We start from the raw sequence: 18,402 nt of genomic DNA, 5'->3' as shown, positions 1-18,402 counted from the left end.
ATTGCCCCATGTACCTAGGCATCCCGGCGATGGCAGCAAAACCTGTAGCCCAGGCATCTTGGTGGGTCTGGTCCAGCTCAAAGGTGATAAAGTCTGATGCATACATGGGCATACAGGGCATCCTTGAGCTCTTGGGTGCACCTGTGGGCTATAGATTGTGAAATGCTGCACAGGTCCCTGCTCAAGCCCTGGAATGAACCAGTGACATAAATGCTGAGGGCAGCGGTGACCTTCACAACCACCAGGAACAGGTGTCCTCCTCCTGTTCCACAGGGTGGCAGGTCTGCGAGGACATGACACAGGTGCCGCACTGTCTGTCTATCTCCTGAGACAGAGTTTTCTGCGGTATTTGCTGTCTTATTTAATTTAATGGCCAATGACACGCCTGGTGGCAGCACGGTAGCATTGTGGATAGCACAATCGCTTCACAGCTCCAGGGTCCCAGGTTCGATTCCGGCTTGGGACGTTGACTGTGTGGAGTCTGCACATCCTCCCCGTGTGTGCGTGGGTTTCCTCCGGGTGCTCCGGTTTCCTCCCACAGTCCAAAGATGTGCAGGTTAGGTGGATTGGCCATGATAAATTGCCCTTAGTGTCCAAAATTGCCCTTAGTGGTGGGTGGGGTACTGGGTTATGGGGACAGGGTGGAGGTGTTAACCTTGGTTAGGGTGCTCTTTCCAAGAGCCGGTGCAGACTCGATGGGCTGAATGGCCTCCTTCTGCACTGTAAATTCTATGTCTATGACACCTGTACACCTTGGGCCATTGCTAGCCTCCCCTTCTGGGTCCCTCTTCAGCTTGATGGGCAACCAGGTATTCAGGGTGTGCAGTGGTGCTGCCTACTCCAGCATCTGGCAACACGAAGGCAGCCTCTGTGGGATCAACACCAGCAATAATTTTGGTATCTGTAAGGAATTGGAGAAGGAGCGAGACCAACAATGTTAGAACTTCCATTCTGGGACCCTCAAATCCCCCAAGCCTCCCTCACCCATACGTGTCGCACCTTCTGTTAGAGTGCCATCTAGTAAGCCAGATGTGCTGATAAACATTGCTCTACACACTCACCCCTAGACCTCAGATTTCATACCTCTTCCGGGAACATGAGGGAGACCGTGCTCAGGTGCCCTCCCCTGATCCACGCACTTCACACTTACCCTTTGGCCATGAGAGGATCCTCACTGTTGAAGCCCTGTTCTTTAGTGTTTGATTGTTGGCAGCTACCTCGATGGTGCGGACGCTCCTCATGTTCAGGTACACTATTCAGGTATCAAAGTGTGCTTGCCATGCAGTGCACTAATCATCCACTGAGACATGACCCGTGTGTCCCTGTGGAGCCACTTGAGAATTGAGGAGCGTGAAGTGTTATCAGAACTAACAAGGTTAATTCCTCAGTTGAAATAGAATTCAGCTTTGAAGCCAGAGGCTGCTCACAGTCAAAGGGAGTTAAATTGACTTTCATGAGATAAGCCACAATAGGGCTCTATCCTGGAAGTGTTTGGTAGGATAGACAGGCTGCAGCTGTGGTTACCCTGTTATGGGTTTGAAGGCCTCACAGACACAAAGCCCCTCAACCCCCTGGCCCAGGAGTGACCCCCAACCTAGTCAGTCCCCTGACCAAGCTCAAGCCCCCTGACAGATCCCCCAACAGTACCCTTGAGCTGCATGCTGGAGAATGAAAATGGCTACTCACCTGGATTTGGATTTTGGATTTGTTTATTGTCACGTGTACCGAGGTACAGTGAAAAGTATTTTTCTGCAAGCAGCTCAACAGATCATTCAGTACATGGGAAGAAAAGGGAATTAAACAGAATTCAAGAAAATACATGAGAATACATAATAGGGCACCACAATATATACAATGTACTACATAAGCAAACCTCCTCACTTCCCCACAGCAGCCATTGGGCTAGTTTCACTTTTTTTGAAAAGGAGTACAAAATGACGCCTGGTGTGCTTTCTCGCTGGGGAGTTGGGTAGTTCCCGGAAGGCTGCTGCATTCGACTTCAATCTCGCAATCAGATTCAAATAAATGCAAATGAGGCTGGTGATGTTCTCACAATTTTGCAGTGAGATCTGGAAGTTGCCATCAGGAGTGAATTATTAATTGGTTCTCACCAGGCCCGATTCTCAATTTTGACCTTTCCCACTATTTACCCGACACGCCCCGATCCGCAATGGGCCCAACACGGTGGTTAAATCATGCCCATTATCTGCAGCCTAGCAACATGCACACAATGGATTCTTCTTTGTCATAATGATTAATTTAAGCTGTTAGACAAGGAAACTTGCTCTTTCTAACGGTCGGTGCAGTATCGATGGGCCGAATTGCCTCTTTCTGCGTTGTATGGATTCTATTCAATAATTGCTTGTACCCATGGCAAAGAAGTGACTGCTATGTTGGGCCAGTAGGTTGTGCAGCCCGAAGGAGCTTTTGGATCAAGGTTGGCCAATATTGGCTCGTAGTCAAGCTGCCGATGAGAAACGTGGGTCAAAATCTTGGAACTCCTTCCCTAACAGCACTGCAGATGTACCTAAACCACATGGACTGCAGCGGTTCAAGAAGGCAGCTCATCGCCACCTTCTCAAGGGCAATTAGGGATGGGCAATCAATGCTGGCCTAGCCAGTGATGTCCGCATCCTGTAAATTAATTTTGAAAGAAGTATGGGATGTGGGAGGTTGCAACAACAGAGTGGTTAACAAAAGCCGCCCAGGTTATTTTTGTGAAGCTCAGAGAAGTAGAAATAATTCTCTGGGCCCCTACAATTCTAAATTTATCTTTGCTGTGCCCCTTCAGTTCTGTCACTGGCTAAGCTACACATGCTCCAAGTAGTTCCAACCTAAGAAAACAAAAGGAACCTACCACCTGAAACAGGTTGTGCTTTGCATACACAGAAGTGATCTCCTACACCTTACCAGACAGTGAGGGGATTGACCACATTTTGAGGCTGTTATATTAAGCTGTGCTCCACAAGTTAGGATTGTTCCGACTTGGCCTAACATTACAGTGGGGGAGCAGAGGGTCCATTTAAATGTTAAAGGGATGGAACCCCTTTGCAATTAATGTCAGGGTGAATGATTAAACTCATGGGGGAATCTCGAACTGGGGGATACAATTTCAAAATAAAGGATTTCCCATTTAAGAAGGAATTGAGGAGGAATATTTTCTCCCAGAGGCCCATTAATCTTTGGAATTCTGTTCCACAAAGAGGAGTGGAAGCTGGGTCATTGAATGTATTCAAGACTGAGTTAGGCAGCTTTTGTTGTACAGGGGAGTCAAAGGTCATGGGATGGTGAGGGGAGGGGAAAGTGGAGTTAAGGCTGTAATCAGATCTGCCTTGACCTGCTGGAATTGAGGAGCAGGTTTGATGGGCTGAATAGCCTACTTCTGCTCCTATTTCCCATGTTCAAATTCTTTTGAACACAAGCTGTTAAAGAATTGCTCAAGCAGCCATGCAGTCTGTCCTGTTATTGTACTGTGGTGTAAAGAACTCTGTGGCATTGTGGAAGCATTTTCCACGTCTTCCCATGGTATCCTCAGGCGTACTCGGCTAAAATTGTTTCAAAAATTATTTCAATGACCCATGGGGGAGAGGGGTGTCGACATTCATTGTTGGTGTTAGAACATAATAAGCATTATTTAATCAGCAACATGTTTTCTAGCCCGCCCAATTTAGAACAAAGAACAAAGAACAATACAGCACATGAACAGGCCCTTCGGCCCTCCAAACCTGCGCCGACCATGGCACCTGCCTAAACTAAAACCATCTGCACTTACGGAGTCCATAACCTTCCATTCCCACCCTATTTATATATTTGTCTGGATGTCCCTTAAATGCCGCCATCGTACCTGCTCTCACCACCTCCCCAGGCAGCGCGTTCCATATATTTACCACCCTCTGTGTAAAAAACTTGTCTCGCACATTTGTTCGAAACTTTTCCCCACGCACTTTAAAACCTATGTCCCCTAGTACTTGACTCTCCTACCCTAGGAAAGAGCATCTGACTATCCACTCTGTCCATGCCATTCATAATCTTGCAGACCTCTATCAGGTCGTCTCTCAACCTCCGTCATTCCCGTGAGAACAGACCGTGTTTATCTAACCTCTCCCCATAGCTAATGCCCTACATATCAGGCAACATCCTAGTAAACTGCTTCTGTACCCTCTCCGAAGCATCCACATCCTTCTGGTAAAGTGGCGAACTGAATTGCTCACAATATTCCAAATGAGACCTATCTAACGTCCTGTACAGCTGCAATATGACTTGCCAATTTTTATATTCAATGCCGTGACCGATGAAGGCCAGCATGCCGTATGCCTTCTTGACCACCTTATCCACATGCGTTTCCACTTTCAATGATCAGTGGACATGCACGCCCAGATCTCTCTGCCTGTCAGTACTCACAAGAGTTCTACCATTTATTGTGTAATTCCTACATGCATTGCACCTTTCAAAGTGCATTACCTCACACTTGTCCAGATTAAACTGCATCTGCCATTTCTCCGCCCAAGACTCCAACCAGTTTATATTTTGCTGTATCCTCTGATAATCCTCTTCACTATCCGCAACTCCACCAATTTTTGTGTCATCTGCGAACTTACTAATCAGGCCAGCTTCATTTTCTTCCAAATCATTTATATACACCATGAACAACAAAGGCCCCAGAACTGATCCCTGTGGCCGCTAGTCACAACTTTCCATTCAGAAAAGCATCCTTTTATTGCTACCCTCTGTCTTCTGTGCCCAAGCCAGTTCTGTGTCCAACTTGCCAGCTTTCCTCTGATCCCATGTGACTTCATCTGTTGTATCAGTCTATCATAAGGTACCTTGTCAAAGGCTTTACTGAAGTCCATGTATACAACATCTACTGCTTGTCCCTCATCTATCATCTTTGCCACTTACTCAAAAACTCGATCAAATTAGTGAGGCACGACCTCCCCTTCACAAAACCATGCTGTCCATCACTTAGACATCCATTGGTTTCCAAATGTGAGTAAATTCTATTTCTAAGAATCTTTTCCAATAATTTCCCTACCATTGAGGTAAAGTTCACTGGTCTATAATTTCCCGGATTATCACTGCTGCCCTTCTTAAACAATGGAACAACATTGGTTACTCTCCAGTCCTCTGGAACTTCACCTGTAGCCAATGAGGAAACAAAGATTACTGTCAAGGCCCCAGCAATTTCCTCCCTTGCCTCCCGCAGTATTCTGAGGTAGATTCCATCATGCCCTGGGGACATAGCTACTTTAATGCTTTTTAAGGTGCCCAACACCTCCTCTTTATTAATATCAACATGACTCAGAATATCTACACACTCTACCCTATACCTCTCATCCACCAAGTCCTTCTCTTTGGTAAATACTGAGGCAAAGTATTCATTTAGTATCTCTCCCATTTCCTCTGGTTCCATACATAGATTTCCTCCAATATCCTTGAATGGACCAACCTTTTATCTGGCTACCCTCTTGCTCGTTACATATGTATAAAACGCCTTAGGATTTTCCTTAATCCTGTTTGCCAACAACTTTTCATGACCCCTTTTAGCCATCCTAACTCCTACCTTAAGTTTCTTCTTACTTGCTTTATATTCTTCAAGGGCTTCATCTGTCCTAAGCCTTTTAGACCTTACAAATGCTTCTTTTTCTTTTTGACAAGATTCATATCTCTTATTATTCAGGGTTCCTTATTCTTGCCACCCATATCTTTCGTCCTCACAGGTACATGCCGGTCCTGAATTCTAATTAACTGACATTTGAAAGCCTCCCACATGCTGGATGTTTATATTCCCTAAAACAGCCTCGTCCAGTCAACACTCTCCAGATCCTGCCTAATGCTGTTGTAATTAGGCTTCTCTCAGTCGAACATCTTCCCCTGAGGACCACTCTTGTCCTTGTCCATAAGCAGCTTAAAACTTACAGAATTATGATCACTGTTCCCAATATGATCTTCAATATGTGAATCTTCGATCACCTAGCCGGGCTCATTTCGCAGCACCAGGTCTAATATGGCCCCTTCCCGAGTTGGGCTATTTGCATATTGTTCCAGAAACCCTCCTGAACGCTCCTTACAAATGCTGCTCCATCCATGCCTCTAGCAGTAAGTGTATCCCAGTCAATGCAGGGAAAGTTAAAATCACCCACCACGACAACCCTATTATTTCCAAGATCCGTCTGCATATCTGCTCCTCTATCTCTCGCTGGCTGTTAGGAGGTCTATAGTAAAGCTCCAACATTGTGACAGCGCCCTTCCTATTCCTGAGCTCTACCCAGATGGCCTCGCTGCCTGAATCCTCCAAGGTTTCCTCCCTCAGCACAGCTGTGATATTCTCTTTAACCAATAATGCAACTCCCCCACCCCTTTTTCACCCCCCTCTATCCTGCCTGAAGCATCTAAATCCTGGAATGTATAGTTGCCAATCCTGTCCCTCTTTCAACCAAATTTCTGTAATAGCATCAACATCATAATTCCACGTACTAATCCAAGCTCTAAATTCATCTGTCTTCTCTGAAATACTCCTCGCATTGAAACTAATGCACTTCAGCCCACCAGCCCCTCTGCGTTGAACAACCACTCCCTGCCTGCTCTTCCTCTTAATCTTACTGGCCTTAGTCTGTAGCACTCCATCAGTTATTTCTTCCACTGACCTACTACTCTGCTTCCCACCCCCCTGCCATGCGAGGCAGTTTATTCTGTTTCTCCTCCATTCCAGGAAATGACGCAGGAGCGAGGCGACTCTCTGTGAGCTCTCCACAACAGATCCTCTTTTTACTTGCTTTATACTCGTTCTAATCTTTTAAAATTTAATTCTAAGACTAACATTTGGCTCCAACTCCATCTCTAAGTTTGCTAACGATGGTAGGCTATTGCAGAAAATATAGAGGCATGGGATTCAGGGTGATTTAGCAGTTTGGATCAGAAATTGGCTCGCTGATAGAAGACAAAGAGTGGTGGTTGATGGGAAATGCTCTGACTGGTGTCCAGTTACTAGTGGTGTGCCACAAGGATCTGTTTTGGGGCCGTTGCTGTTTGTCATTTTTATAAATGACCTAGAGGAGGGCGTAGAAGGATGGGTGAGTAAATTTGCAGATGACACTAAAGTCGGTGGAGTTGTGGACAGTGCAGAAGGATGTTACAAGTTACAGAGGGACATAGATAAGCTGCAGAGCTGGGATGACAGGTGGCAAATGGAGTTTAATGCAGAAAAGTGTGAGGTGATTTATTTTGGAAGGAATAACAGGAAGACAGAGTACTGGGCTAATGGTAAGATTAGAACATAGAACATAGAACATAGAACAGTACAGCACAGAACAGGCCCTTCGGCCCTCGATGTTGTGCCAAGCAATGATCACCCTACTCAAACCCACGTATCCACCCTATACCCGTAACCCAACAAACCCCCCCCCCCCCCCCCTTAACCTTACTTTTTAGGACACTACGGGCAATTTAGCATGGCCAATCCACCTAACCCGCACATCTTTGGACTGTGGGAGGAAACCGGAGCACCCGGAGGAAACCCACGCACACACGGGGAGGACGTGCAGACTCCGCACAGACAGTGACCCAGCCGGGAACCGAACCTGGGGCCCTGGAGCTGTGAAGCATTTATGCTAACCACCATGCTACCGTGCTGCCAAAGATTCTTGGTAGTGTGGACGAGCAGAGAGATCTCAGTGTCCATGTCCATAGATCCCTGAAAGTTGCCACCCACTTTGAGAGGGTTGTTAAGAAGGCGTACGGTGTGTTAGCTTTTATTGGTAGAGGTATTGAGTTTCGGAGCCATGAGGTCATGTTGCAGTTGTACAAAACTCTAGTGCGATCGCATTTGGAGTATTGCATGCAGTTCTGGTCGCCACATTATAGGAAGGATGTGGAAGCATTGGAAAGGGTACAGAGGAGATTTACAAGGATGTTGCCTGGTATGGAGGGTAGATCTTACGAGGAAAGGCTGAAGGACTTGAGGCTGTTTTCGTTAGAGAGAAGAAGGTTAAGAGGTGACTTAATTGAGGCATACAAGATGATCAGAGGATTAGGTAGGGTGGACATTGAGAGCCTTTTTCCTTGGATGGTGATGTCCAGCACGAGGGGACATAGCTTTAAATTGAGGGGAGATAGATATAGGACAGATGTCAGAGGTAGGTTCTTTACTCAGAGAGTAGAAAGGGCGTGGAATGCCCTGCCTGCAACAGTAGTGGACTCGCCAACGCTAAACGCATTCAAATGGTCATTGGATAGGCATAGGGACAATAAGGGAATAGTGTAGAGGGACTTTAGAGGGGTTTCACAGGACGGCGCAACATTGAGGGCTGAAGGGCCTGTACTGCGCTGTAATGTTCTACGTTCTATGTTCTAACCTAGTGGAGTGGTGCAGCAACAACAATCTCTCCCTCAATGCCAGCAAAACTAAAGAGCTGGTCATTGACTTCAGGAAACAAAGTACTGTACACACCCCTGTCAGCATCAACAGGACCGAGGTGGAGATGGTTAGCAGTTTCAAATTCCTAGGGGTGCACATCTCCAAAAATCTGTCCTGGTTCACCCACGTCGACGCTACCACTAAGAAAGCACAACAGCGCCTATACTTCCTCAGGAAACTAAGGAAATTTGGCATGTCCACATTAACTCTTACCAACTTTTACAGATACGCCATAGAAAGCACCCTATCTGGCTGCATCACAGCCTGATATGGCAACTGCTTGGCCCAGGACCGCAAGAAACTTCAGAGAGTCGTGAACACCGCCCAGTCTATCACATGAACCTGCCTCCCATCCATTGACTCCATCTACACCTCCTGCTGCCTTTGGGAAAGTGGGCAGCATAACCAAAGACCCCTCCTACCAGGCTTACTCACTCTTCCAACTTCTTCCATCAGGCAGGAGATACAGAAGTCTGAGAACACTCACAAACAGACTCAAAAACAGCTTCTTCCCCGCTGTTACCAGACTCCTAAATGACCCTGTTATGGACTGACCTCATTAACACTACACCTTGTATGCTTCATCGGATGCCGGTGCTTATGTAGTTACATTGTGGACCTTGTGTTGCCCTATTATGTATTTTCTTTTATTCCCTTTTCTTCCCCTTTTCTGCTTAAAGGGCAGTCATTATGGACTCATGGAATAAGAGTAACTTTTAATTAACCTGTTGGAGATTTTCAAAGGCATTATGAACATGTTGGATATAAATAATCTGTTGAGCTGCTCGCAGAAAAATACTTTTCACTGTACCTTGGTATTCGTGCCAATAAACAAATCCAATCCAATCCAATCCTTTCACTTTTCTCCTTACTAGCTTTTGTTTCTGTCCATTCTTTACTACCCTCTGACTTCCTGCATTGGTTCTCTTCCCCCTCACTAACAGCATTAGCAAACAACCCCCTTAGGACATTGGTTCCAGTCCTGCCCAGGTGTAGACAGATTTGTAATGGTCCCACATCTCACAGAACCGGTTCCAATGTTCGAAAAATCTACTCCATCCTGCGCCATCTCTCAAGCCACGCATTCAACTTGTCTATCCTGTTTTACTCTATTAATCTCGATTCCAACAATGACTACACTTCAAAATACTTAATTGCCTACAAATACCTTGGAGCATCCTACGTTTCTGAAAGGTGTTATGTAAATGTCCTTTTGGATTTAAAATGAGTTTCCAATTTGCTGGCTACCATTTTGTGCTGCTTCCCAAGCCAAATTTTACATTCCAACACTGGATAGTGGGCTCTGGCTGGGGCTTAACCTCATGGTGTTTGGAGCTTCTGCATCATCCTGGCCAACTTGAAAATCCAAATCAGTATATTTGGCTGCAATCTCAGGAAAATCATTGAAATGATCTTGAGAGATCTTGTGAATGATTACATGGAAATGCATAACTTGTTAAAGGGCAGTCAGTATGGACTCAAGGAATAGGAGTCACTTTTAATTAACCTGTTGGAGATTTTCAAAGGCATTACGAACATGTTGGACATAAAACTGATAGATTTGTAAATTATTCATAGCTTTTACTTTCTTGGCGCAATGCGTGTCCTGAAACAATATCAGTATGGCATTGTTGAAGCCAAGAAGAGCTCGAAATTAAACCAATGCGTTTTTATAGATCGGTGTGTTTTTATAGACAATTGCGACTTTGATTCTAAATTCTTCCCTGAAGCTGGCTTTTGGATTTAATATCATACAATATTTATGTAGGTTTAGTGCATGTTTAATGGGGACAGAAAGGCAGTAGTGGAAAATGGCCAATAGCAAATAGGCAGCCTGTTTTACAATTAAAAATAAAATCAGGTGGAGTGTTGAATAAGCTGTCAATTTTCTATTGACCATTTTGCATTACAGTCCAAGATCAATTTCAGCCCCAGTGGTTCCTTACATTATTGCTTTGACAAGTTAACAGGAACTAAATATTGCCACACAGCTCACAAACTGTTCAGAATTAATTTGATCCTCCCTGTATGTAATATTGTGTAGCTTTTTCTAAATGTAGACTATCAGTTCTTAGTTCTTCGAAGATGTAACAAGCAAAGTGGAGAATGGGGATCCTGCAGATGTAGTATATCTGAACTTCTGGAAAGCGTTTGACAGGGTGTTGCACAGACGGTTAATTCACAAGGTGAGGTCACATGGGATCAGGGTTAACTCATTATCTTGGTTGGAAGACTGGTTGATGGACAGAGTCGGGATAAATAGGTATTTTTTCTGGATGGCAAGATGTAACTAATGGGATGCCACAGGGTTCGGTCCTTGGGCCCCAGCTATTTAAAATCTATATAAACGACTTGGATACAGAGATAGAAGGTTCTATAGCCAAATTCGCAGATGAGACAAAAATAGTTGGGACGGTAAGCTGCAATGAGGAAATAATAACTTTACAAATTGATATAGTTATGTTAGGGCCAAAATGTGGCAGATGAAGTTTAACGTGAATAAGTGTGAGGTCATGCATTTTGGTCGAAAAAATGGGAAGGCAACTTATTATCTAACTGGGGAGAGACTTCGGGGTGCTCCGATGCAGAGGTCTGGGTGTCCTCGTTCATGAATCACTAGAAAGCTAGCATGAAGTGCAGCAGGTAATAAGGAAAGCAAATGGAATGTTGGCATTTATAGCAAAAGGAATAGAATATAAAGGTAAGGAAGTGTTGTTGCAACTATATAAGGCATTGGTGAAACCGCACCTGGAGTATTATGCACAATTTTGTCTCCTTATTTGAGGAAAGGTCATGGCATTGGAGGCCGTCCAGAGGAGGTTCACTAGATTGATTCCAGAGATGAGGGGTTTGTCGTGTGAGGAGAGATTGAACAGTTTAGGCCTATAGAGTATAGAAGAATGAGGGGAGATCAAATCGAAGTATAGAAGATGCTAAAAGGTATGGATAAAGTAGATGTGGAACGGATGCTTTCTCTTGTGGGGCATTTTAAAATGGAGGTCATAATCTTAGAATAAGAAGGAGCAAATTTAAAACAAATTTGAGAAAAAACTACTTCTCCCAAAGGGATGTGAATCTGTGGAATTTGCTACCCCAGAGTGTGGTGGATGCAGGGACAGTGAATAAATTTAAGGAGGAGTTAGACAGTTTTTTAATTGGTAATGGGCTGAAGGGTTATGGAGAACGGGCTGGACAGTGGAGTTGAGACCAGATGGGATCAGCCATTATCACATTAAAGGTGTTTAGGCTCGGGAGGTTAAATTGCCTACTCCTGCTTCTAGGTCATGTGTTCTACGGAGGACATGCTCTGGGTAATTTTGCAATCCAGCTTTTGGTCTGTAGCATTGTAGGTGACAGATAAGGAACATATTAGCCATGACAGAATGGAGAAACAGACTTGATGGCCCGAATGCCTAATTCTGCTCCTATATCCTATGAACTTATGAACTTATAGTTTCCTTGAACGAACACTATTAATTGCACCTATAAGGTTTTCAGTTATTGAATTTATTACATGAAACTAAACAGTGGGAAAGAATAAATATAGTGTTCTGTCTATTTCCACAGGAAGCCTGCAGAAAATGATAATCAACGTTGTTATTTCCAAAGGCAATAATGATACCAATGTATCCATCTCAATTTCACTGCAAAAAAGCCAACATTAGATCATTTATTTTGCCTGTTTAAGCAAATAGTAAAATGGTTTCAAGGATGCATTGCCTGGATGCTATAATTTTTATAAATCTCAAATTTAAAAATATTTATTGAACAATGTATCTGTGAAATACATCACCATGCATAATACGCCTATTTATCACGTGATCCAAGAAAGACTTTATGGCATCTGATAACATCATTCCACTGGACAGATCTTGAAGCGATAAGTTATTTTACTCTGAATAAACAGATGTTCCATATGTAAAAAGTAAATAGTTTGAATAATTTCCTTGAGGATTAAAAGCAGGAAGATATTAATATGTAGTGTGATGAATAATAGTATTTTTGGAATGCGATTATATTTTCAATTGTAAATCTGGCAGCTACAAATGGAGGTTTTCCTAATTTCCTCTCCTTTGGCTGTTCATCTGTGCAGCATCTTGATCTCTCTGCGAGAAGATAGAAGTGAGCCAAACATATGGTGTGGAAATGCAGTGCCCTACTGTAGACAGGCAGACAGGAGGTGGGAATTTGAAGCACTTTCATGGATGGAGCATCAATTTTGCCTTGAAATGGATGTCATCTTTACCTTATGCTCCAGTGGAAAAATGACACTGTAAGCCATCACTCCACTTGCTCCCATCAATTAACGATGGTAGCACGAGTACATAGAGAAAATAACATGCTTCCTCTCTTCGATGAATACCTTTTGCATTGCGATGATTCCTATTGTTTTTAGAGAAAAAAATAATAGATTCAGGATTTGTTCACAAGTGAGTGAGCTGACTACTAACACTAAAGACAACAGAAATTCCTATTAAGGAGTATATGAAAACATATTTAATCAGCCATTTCATGAACAGATGAGGGAAACATTTTATTTTGCTTGGGTTTAATGCCCACATCCATTCTTAGTGTCCATACTACATTTTGCAAAGGTTTTCTCTTAAATGTTTTCAGACATCTGTTTGGTAATATTGAACATCTGGCCTCCTCTGGGATTTAGCTCCACAGCTACAGGGCTGAGAAATAAGCTTGTTAACTGCTATTCAATTTTAAATTATCTTAAATAATAACATCACTGTCACTCAATGCAAAAAATAATTGTTAAAAAGGTGAAATATATAACCATGACCATAAACGGATCACATTCTCAATATTAGCTCTCATTGAGATGAAATATTGATTCATACCAATTGACCTGAAATATCAATAATGCATACAACCTTAAACCTGCAGATTTATAATGTTCCATGAAAACCTAGCCAACATTTTTGATAACTGTACCACACTGTAATTTTACAGGTAATACCTAGCATTTATTTAATATTTGCAGAGTGTAAGGGCCAAGAGGTTCTAAGCTTTTATGTGACATGAAATATAGCCTCCAACTGTTGTGCGCAGTAGACTTACTCCCCGGCAACCGGCAGGTTTTCCTCCACAAAAGAAATCCTTCACTTTTGTCTCTTCCCACTGAGCCGAGAGTTTATATTTTAAACTGCAAGAAAGGTTTCTATAGACTGTTCTTCTCTTCTTGTTTGTGTAGCTTATTACTGCCGATACAGCCAAATGTCATGTTTTCATTTCAATAGGCAAAATTTTATTAAAATCCATCAAGAGGCACTAAAATTGTCCCTTTGTCCTGTTGCAGCAATGACAATACAATTCATCAGCCATCGTTTCCCTGACTACCACAATCCTACAATAGGTAAGCGACCAAGCTGCTTTATTAATATTCTTTCTTCCTGAATAGTAAAGGTTATGATTCATTTCTTGATTGCAGCTCCGGGGAACCTAGCTGGCTTTCTGGTTTATTTTCCTGTCCTTCAGTTCCAAATTAATGGACACAAATTGTAGTTTCTGCGCGTGACAGTCAAATTCATTGATGGAAACTTGTGAGAATAAACAGGAGTTTTATGTGAATCAAGACTGCAATAACTCAACTTCTGGCACTAGTAAAGGTGACATGACTCTGAGATGTAAGAAGGCCCCTCAAATTCAATTGTGTTTAAATGAAAACAGAAATGCCACTTAAAAATCAATGTGGGCAGGGCTTCAACCTTGAGTAAGTTCCTTGCGCTGTCTAGAGATGGAAAAATTTTTGAATCAAATGCAAATTTGTAAAGCAATCCAGTAAAGTAAAGAAACGGAGCTGGATTTAACATGGCCTCCTTTAAATTAAGCTGGCAAGCTGTAGGTGCCAATGAGGCCACCCAATGCATCTTGCTGATTGGGGTTCTCAGTCTTGTCTGAGGGCAAACCAATTCACACATCGATCCCAGAGGGGGAGGAATGCACAAAATGCCCTGCCCTGGCCAACGGTATCACCAATATTTTTTTTTTGGACACTGGAAGAATACTCCTGTTCATGCTCTCCTCAGTAATAGAATTATAAGAAAGGTTTTTTTTTGGAGGGCATCTCGCAACCCTTGTAAAATCGCTGAAGACCCAGATCAATTGGGAGGAGTGTGTGTAATATTAGCTGCACTCATTTGTTGACAAGTGTATTGTAACTGATGTTAGACCATGATTTGCATATGCAAGGTGGGAGAGCAGAAGTCAAATTTCTCCCCCAAAACATTGAATTTTTCCTCAGAAGAAAGCACAGCTTATGTTCAGTTGTCCCACCGTAAAACCATAAAACTAACGTGGAAAGACATTTTGGCAAATTTCAGCTAGCTATAGCCTGCTGATAGCCATTTGGCTCATCGGGTCTGCACCGGCCTCGGAAAGATCACCCTACCTAAGCCCACACCTCCATCCTGTCCCCGTAACCCGGCAACCCCATCTAACCTTTTGGATCTTAAGGACAATTTAGCATGGCCGATCCACCTAGCTCGCACATCTTTGGACTGTGGGAGAAAAACGGAGCATCCGGAGGAAACCCACGCAAGCACGGGGAGAAAGTGCAAGTTCCACTCAGACAGTCACCTGAGGCCGGAATTGAACCCGGATCTCTGGAGCTGTGAGGCAGCAGTGTTAACCACTGAGTCATCATGTCACCCACTCCATTGAAGGGCCCTGGTAAGCATGGGAGGAGAGTTTGATGGAATGGGTTGGATTTGTGGAGCATTGTGGTCTCCAACACCTCATCCAAAAAAATTGGAGCATCCCACCCACAGGTCTGATGGCTGGCCACAGCTATTTGATGCTAGGAGCAGCATTAAATTGCTGGAAGTCTCACCTTAGGGAACTACTGTCCATTGGATGGCCAACTATTCTGTAATCCCAGCAACATTACCTGGGTTCACAGCTGGGACTAAAGGCAGTTCCTCCATGCCAAGGATCCCAGACAGACAGTAAGTCCAGGGTCTCATCAAATGTCAGCCTGGAAAATCTTAGCGGGTTGGGGGGTGGGGAGTAGGGGCTGGATTCAAGAGGTCAGGAGGGTGCATGAAGGTGGGTTAAAAGAGGAGGGGATGACCTGGGGTTGCCTCTCTTGGTTCCAGGAACCCACAATGGAGGCTGCCCCCACCTCCCCTGCCTGTTCCCAACTTGCTTGCAGCTACTCCTGCTGCAGATATAATACTGGTGGGGAAGGCTGAAGACTGGCCAATAATTAGCTGCTAAAGGCATCCATATGCCCAAAGCTGGGTAGACAAACTAACAGCTTCCCCATCCACTCTTTATCATAGAATTTACAGTGCAGAAGGGCCATTCGGCCCATCGAGTCTGCCCCGGCCCTTGGAAAGAGCACCCTACTTAAGCCCACACCTCCACCCTATCTCCATAACCCAGTAACCCCACCTAACCTTTTTGGACACTAACGGGAATTTAGCATGGCCAATCCACCTAACCTGCGCATTTTTGGACTGTGGGAGGAAACCGGAAAACCCGGAGGAAACCCACACAGACAAGGGGCGAACGTGCAGACTCCGCACAGACAGTGACCCAAGCGAACCTGGGACCCTGGAGCTGGGAAGCAAAAATGCTAACCACTGTGCTCCTGTGCCACCCACTTTAATTGCAGTGGGAACAGGGGCAGGTGGGCAGGTGGGGGGCTATGTGGCACCCTTTGGATATAATGGATTCCCTGCTGGTGAAGGAGTGAATAATTGAATTAAATGGGTCTAATAGTAACCTGTGGTTACATACCTGTCGGCTTAGTGTTTGCAGTCCTAAATGGGAACATAATATTCCACAACTGAGTAACAATACCAAGATGAGTATAAATGGGAGTGCATTACTCCCAGATAGAGGCACCAGATTTAGTGATTCAGTTATTTTGTATTTTGTTTGTTTTAGTAATTTCCATCATTTTGTTTTGATTAATGACCGGTTGAGACTGATGGTAAAATAAAGAGGGTGAACACAACAGTGAGTTCAGGAGAGGCGCGATCAAGTGAACGTGTCTGTTTAATGCATTATTGCAATCTTTGCATAATGATACAGGTGTATATATGGATTAACATGGTTGCAAACTCACATGGACACCTCCTTAAAACTATTACATTCCCTAAATATCTGATAATAACTAGAGAAAGAGAACGAGGAAGAATGTCAGTCAGAAACACTACCTAGGGGAGTTGAGGGATGCACTTTAAAATGCAAGAATGGATTGTTTTGAAAGTTAGAGAAACTGAAGTGCAACTTAAATTCAGCTCCAACATTGAATAGAGGCACATCTGGATGCTGGCATGAACCTGCTCACTCATGTTGCAATTAATGCAGACAGATGGGAAGTTACAAGTAACATTATCCTTAGACATTGTTAATGAACTCTTTGGAACTTTCAATTTAATTTTGATTGAACAGCTTTGATCCAACACACAATTCTTTGAGTTTGGAAAACTGATCAAAAACTGAGGCAATATAGAGCAGCATTTCAGCTGGCTATATATTTAAACTTATCATTGCTACATCTAAATAGTTGGAATCTGTTGTAGTTTCTGTCTCAGTTCCGTCTGGCAAACATGTAGTTGAGAGGATTTACAGCTTTTCTCAACCTTGGATACTTTCAAACTGACAAGGTCACGATGGGAGGTTTAGGGCGGCATGGTGGCACAGTGGTTAGCACTGCTGCCTTACGGCGCCGAGGTCCCAGGTTCGATTCCGGCCCTGGGTTACTGTCCGTGTGGGGTTTGTACATTCTCCCCGTGTTTGCTTGGGTCTCACCCTCACAACCCAAAGATATGCAGGCTAGGTGGATTGGTCACGCTAAGTTGCCCTTAATTGGAAAAAAGATAATTGGATGCTCTAAATTTGAAACAAAAAAATATGGGAGGCTTAATAAGGACATGGGGATTCTGCACCGAATAAAATAAAGAACTTAGATTTATTTCTAATTAGTTATACACACTTCCTGGTAGAGCCCATCTTGTCTCTTTCTAGTCGGTGCCTCACTGGCCAACCTTTTATAAATGGAATTCCCCCACACCTCAGCGGGGGAGCTCATATTTGGCCACAACCAAGGGAAAGATAATCATTCCCACCCCGTAAGTCCCATGCGGGACATTACAGAAGATGTCTGGGATATGTTGACAGCACATCAGAAGAGTAAGATGATGATCATCTATGAGAATGTAGAAAGGGTATGGTGGAATCAACATGTACACAAGAGGGAGATGCACAGGGGAGCTGCTGATGTCACAGCAAGCACTACCCATGTCACATGGTTTACAGACAGAGGCTCAGCTTCCTTGAGCTGTCAGAACAGTAGTGCTTCCACAGGCCAAGTTTGTCACATCTTCAGATTCTTTCTACAAAGAGACCTGCTCCCTGCTTGACCAGTAGCTGTGAAAGTGGTCATTACTTTTTCCCCTCCTAATACTTCCACATTGCTACTGGAAACGTAAGTAGGATCTCGCAATCAGCAGCGAGTAGATGCAGAAGGCAGCTCACAGATGGATCTTTTGGTCAGAGCTGATAGTTACATAAACTTGTCTCTAATTGCAATAGTCAGTCTGAGCACTGCCACAGAAACCAGGGGTTTAATCAACTGGAGGGATTTTATTGGCCGGTGAGCAATCAAAAGAAGAGGTTCATGCATATGTGCACCCTAAAACCATAAGACGTAGAAGCAGAAGTAGGCCATTCAGCCCATCATGTCGCTCCACTATTCAATGAGATCACAACTGATCTGATATGATAACCCTAAACTCCCCCTTCCTGCTTTATCCCCACAACCCCATAATCCTTGGTTCCCTTACTGATTAACAATCGTTAAATTTCCAAGGACCTGTCCCAATGTCTTCATGCTGCAGCCATTCAATGTTCCAGACATATTCCAGCTTAGTAAAACTGTTGTGAACATCAGATCACAACTAAAGACAGCAAAAGATGAATTCAAATTGCAGAGTTAAGTACTGGCTTGGAGAAGATGAGGGATACCT

General features: G+C 43.8%; 1 protein-coding gene across 1 annotated transcript in view; it reads left to right on the top strand.

The window, feature by feature from the left end:
- The first annotated feature begins 13,723 nt into the window (after positions 1 to 13,723).
- Positions 13,724 to 18,402, top strand: part of rit1 (Ras-like without CAAX 1) — a 284,464-nt gene continuing 279,785 nt past the window's right edge. The window contains exon 1 of the mRNA XM_038793024.1: positions 13,724 to 13,778. Coding sequence (XP_038648952.1) covers positions 13,724 to 13,778 — 55 coding nt within the window. The remainder of the gene's footprint in view (positions 13,779 to 18,402) is intronic.

Source organism: Scyliorhinus canicula, chromosome 3 (assembly GCF_902713615.1).
Source record: "Scyliorhinus canicula chromosome 3, sScyCan1.1, whole genome shotgun sequence".
Taxonomy (NCBI): domain Eukaryota; kingdom Metazoa; phylum Chordata; class Chondrichthyes; order Carcharhiniformes; family Scyliorhinidae; genus Scyliorhinus; species Scyliorhinus canicula.
The sequence above is the reverse complement of the archived record's forward strand: the minus strand, read 5'-3'. Positions and strand labels throughout refer to the sequence as shown.